Here is a 4,811-nt window from a genome sequence, read left to right as displayed (position 1 = left end):
GGGAGGACAGCAAAGAACACATCAAACTGGAAGGGAGCCCATGAGATTTCAACTCTCTGCAAAAAATTACAGAGAACCAAGTCACCCTGTGAGCAGGAGAGTTACTTCTCCCCAAGGAAGAATCAATTGATTAGACATGACCAAAGGATAATCCCAGAAAGCATGCATACATGTAACATAATATGAACTTCACAATTTGTTTTTAGGGTTATTTATGTGTACTCAAACACATATATGCATAAAATAATAAAGTAATAAAAATAGACCATGGATTTGAAGGAAAGTATAATGGGATATATGGGAGGATTTGAAGTACAAAAAAAGAAATGCCTGAATTAAAATAGAATCTTGCAAATAAATAGAAAAAAAGAAGTAACTGTCTAGCCACAATGACTTCTACAACTACTTATGAAAAGACCCTGTAGAGAATTATATAATTTCTAGAATTGTACCATATCTGACATTTCCTGTAAATAAGGGAAACATAAAAAGGAAATTCTACATTATACATAACAGGATTCAAAGGAAAGTGCCATTCATAGACTAGTGCTGTTCCTTGTCCAAAGGGGAGCACACTCCTTATATATAAACATAGGCTACATCTCTGACCTGAGAGAACCACAGGCCTATAATTAATCACTTGGCCAATCCTGTGAATGTATTTAGCCATTGCTGATTTGCATGTGCACAGAGAACAGGAGACTCTCCTGAGGACTTCTTCATAGACTCCTCAAAGGCTGTGTTGAAGTCAGGCTCACACAGGTCATAGCACAGACATGAGGCCAGTCACTCATCTCCTGGGCTTGCTGCTCTGGCTTACAGGTAAGAAAGACATCATTGGAAAGTATACCATTTAGTATAGTTGGTCATGCCAGGTCTCAAGGGAAGTTCTCTTAATGTAATTAATTGTGCGAAAATTTGTTCTTAATTTTCCATCCTCAGGTGCCAGATGTGAAATCCAGATGACCCAGTCTCCAATGTCCCTGTCTGCATCTCTGGGAGACAGTGTCACCATCACATGCCGGGCAAGTCAGAACATATACAATGTTTTAGCATGGTATCAGCAGAAACCAGGGAAATCTCCCAAGCTCCTGATCTATGCTGCAAACATTTTGGCTGATGAGGTCCCAACAAGGTTCAGTGGCAGTGGATTTTTCACACAGTATTCTCTCAAGATTGGTGGCCTGCATGCAGAAGACGTTGCAACTTATTACTGTCTACAATTCAGGTATGCGTCTCCCACAGTGATACAAGCCATGACATTAACTACATAGGAAAGCAGAAGTGAGAGTCCAAAGCTGTGCAAGTTGCTCCTTCTGTGATTTTCAGCTTAGGACTCTTTTTCTTTGCTGAGATATAAAAGTCAATGTGATGTTTTTGAACAGAGATCAGAGAAAATTTTATGCTGTGAATCTATTTTCTTTTCAAAGACAAGCATTAAAAATACAGGCATTCAGCAATATCAGCGGAACTCTGAAACACAGCTTGATCCAATACTGAAGGGACCTAGAGTTGATTGACATGCCACATGGAGGGAAGCCCTACTATCTAGGACCTCCCCAGCAGGACAAAAACCCACCCCTCCTCCACCTCCCTTGGCTTTTATAGCCAGTCAGCAGGGAGTTTCCTGCTGCTAAGCTCTCCCCCAACCCATCCAGATACCAGTCAAACTACCAACTTCACCCTACACACAAACTCACCTACTCTCCTGCAATCTCTGAGGAACTCTGAAATACAGCTTGCTCCAATACTGAGAGTACTTAAGAGATGAGTGAAAAAGCCATGGGGCTGAATGCCCCACTCTCTAGGACCTCCCCAGTGGGACAAAACCCAGGAGCCCTTCCCCAACTTTTCTAGCCAGCCAGCAGGGAAGTTCCTGCAGCTAAGCTCCCCCAAAATCTAACCCATTCACTGGATCCCCCAAGCTTCTAACCACACCCCAACTAAAAGCTGAGAGCTGTCTACAATACTGAGGGGGCCAAGAGCTTGCTGTAACACTGAGGGGATTAAGAGAAAGCACCAAGTGAGCAAAGCAGGAGAGAAGAACAAGAGGGCAAGTGTATAGAGACCTCAGAGGCTTTCTGAGACAGACATTTTCAGTACAGAGCAAACCAAGAAAAACTCCCAAACACCCAAACAGCCACTGCAAGGATTGGATTAAAATGCAAAGACACTTTTGTTCTCATTGGAAGGAAGAGATGGGTAGGTACCACTGCAAGAATTCCTCCAACAACCTAAAAAGCAACATAGTAACAACAGAACACAGTGGTCACACATCTGGAAGACTTGATCATCCTAAACTAGAAGAAGTAGAATAAAATGACTTTAAATACAATTTTATGAAAATGATGGAGACCTTTAAAGAGGAAGTGAAAAACTCCCTTAAAGAAATGGAATAGAAGACAAATAAAATAATGGAAGAAATTGAAAAATCCCTCAAGGAAACCAAGAAAAAAACAATCAAGCAGGTGAAAGAAACAATTTAAGACTTGGAGACTAAAATACAGGTAATAAAGAAAACACAATTGAGGGAATTCTGAATATGGAAAATCTGAGTAAACAAACAGTAACTACAGAGACAAGTATAACCAACAGAATACAAGAGATAGAAGAAAGAATCTCTGAAGATATTTTAAAGCAAATAGACTCAGTGGTCCAAGAAAACATTAAATTCAAAAAATTCTTAATACAAAACATTCAGGAAATCTGGGACACCATAAAAAGACCAAATCTAAGAAGAATGGGGATAGAAGAAAAAGAACTCCATCTCAAAGGCACAGAAAATACATTCAACAGAATTAGAGAAGAAATCTTTCCCAACCTATAGAAGGATGTCACTATAAAGCTACCAGAAGCTGACAGAACAAAAAATAGACTGGATGAAAAAAATCCCCTCACCATATAATAATCAAAACACAAAAAAATACAGAAGAAAGAAAAAATATTAAGAGTTGCTGATACAAAGATGAATAATTTTCTTTGGTATAGATCTTTGTTTATTGATGCCAATATAAGGTAAATTGTGTTATATTGTATATGTATATTTCTGTCCTTAATTAAGGTACTGGGTTTTTGTAGTTTATTTAAAAATGTAGTGTATAATTAAGAAATATAAGTTAATAATCACCTATAATAGTCAAGTCTGTAGTCATATTAGATTTTCTAGACTTATAGAGATATATTTCAGTTTGATAGGTTTTCTTCAAATCTTTCAGAGACCTTCAGAATATGTCATTTAAATATTTTAATAACTTAGGGCTTGCCTTTTATACCAGCACTCAAGAGGCAGAGGCAAGCAGAAATCAGTGAGTTCGAGGCCAGCCTGGTCTAAAAGAGCTAGTTCCAGGACAGGCACCAAAGCAACAGAGAAACCTTGTCACAAAAAACAAAAAACAAAAAAAAAAAAAAAACAAGCAAAGAACAAAATAACAAATAAACTCAGACTTTCATGACATGAGACATATCTACACCAGGCAGAACCAATCTATTTCAAGAAGAAGATGTGCATCAAAGAGGCTCGTAATGGAGTTTCCTAGGTGAACTGGACATGCAGGATCCACAGAGAAATGACTACTGAACTTGACTAAAGGTGAGATGATACTGTGGGGTTCGTATTCATGAAAGAGTCTGTGAGACTTTCTGCAAGATACAGAAGAAAGTGATTAGCAAACTGTCAATATAGGCAGACCTGTCTTTGAATTTTCCTGCTTCATTAAAAAGTCTGCTGAATACTATTGGTCCATAGGCTAAAGACAGATGCCCCAATGGTACAGAAAAACTAGGGAGACTGACCAGCAGCAAGATGCTTCTGTCAATTCTACAGTTTTGGAGGTTGCTTATAATGTGCTTATAATGTTTACTTAGGAAATATTATATCCTTCTGGAGTCTTAGATGGAGTTGAAGAATTTATAGTTAGACTGGGATACCAGCTGTCCCTGTTTAGGTGCTGATGAGCTCCATCTGGACAGGTGCTGAGGAGTGTCATCTGGACGGGAACGGTCCTGCTTCTACACTGAGGAGATACACCCAGAGAGTCAATCACAGCAAAGACTGGACCAAGACACCAGGCCCCTCCTGGCTCCACATGAAGGAAGAGATGGGAAGGCGCCAATGCAAGAATTCCTCCAACAACCTGAAAGGCAACATGACACCACCAGAATCCAGGAATCCCGAAATAAGAAGAATTGTACACCCCACTCCAGAAGAATTAGAAGAAATCGACTCAAAAGTGAATTATATGAAAATAATAGAGGACATTAAACAGGAGGTGAAAAACTGCCATAAACAATTAGAGATTACAAACAAAACGGTAGAGGAAATGAATAAATCGCTCAAAGATACCCAAGAAAACCAAGAGAAACAAGAAAAAGCAATCAAACAGGTAAGGGAAGCAGTTCAAGACTTGAAGAATGAAATGGAAGTAATGAAGAAAACACAAGCCGAGGGAAGGATGGAAATGGAAAATCTGGGTAAATGAACAGGCACCACAGACATAAGTGCTAACAACAGATTACAAGAGATAGAAGAAAGAAAGTCAGATACTAAAGATACCATAGAGAAAATAAACACACTGATCAAAGAAAACAGCAAAACCAACAAATTATCACAAAACATTCAGGAAATCTGGGATACAATAAAAAAAAACCAAACCTAAAAATTATAGGGGTAGAAGGAGAAGAAGTACAGCTCAACGGTCCAGAAAATATATTTAATAAAATTATAGAAGAGAACTTTCCCAACCTAAAGAAATATATTCCTTTGAAGGTTCAAGAAGCATACAGAACACCGAATAGACTGGACCAAAAAAAAA

At 38.6% G+C, this 4,811-nt stretch overlaps 1 gene segment (V, D, J or C); it reads left to right on the top strand.

Annotated features, from left to right (window-relative positions):
- Positions 1-776: 776 nt before the first annotated feature.
- On the top strand, positions 777-4,690 carry LOC101998266 (the record flags this gene model as incomplete). The annotated part of the segment is given in 3 exon segments: positions 777-822; positions 943-1,230; positions 4,647-4,690. Coding segments are annotated over 3 exon segments (378 nt in total), but the record flags the coding sequence as incomplete, so codon positions are not given.
- Positions 4,691-4,811: the final 121 nt, after the last annotated feature.

This window comes from Microtus ochrogaster (genome assembly GCF_000317375.1).
Source record: "Microtus ochrogaster isolate Prairie Vole_2 chromosome 14 unlocalized genomic scaffold, MicOch1.0 chr14_random_3, whole genome shotgun sequence".
In the NCBI taxonomy this organism is placed as follows: domain Eukaryota; kingdom Metazoa; phylum Chordata; class Mammalia; order Rodentia; family Cricetidae; genus Microtus; species Microtus ochrogaster.
Note: the sequence above shows the minus strand (reverse complement) of the source record. Positions and strands in the feature narration are given on the sequence as shown.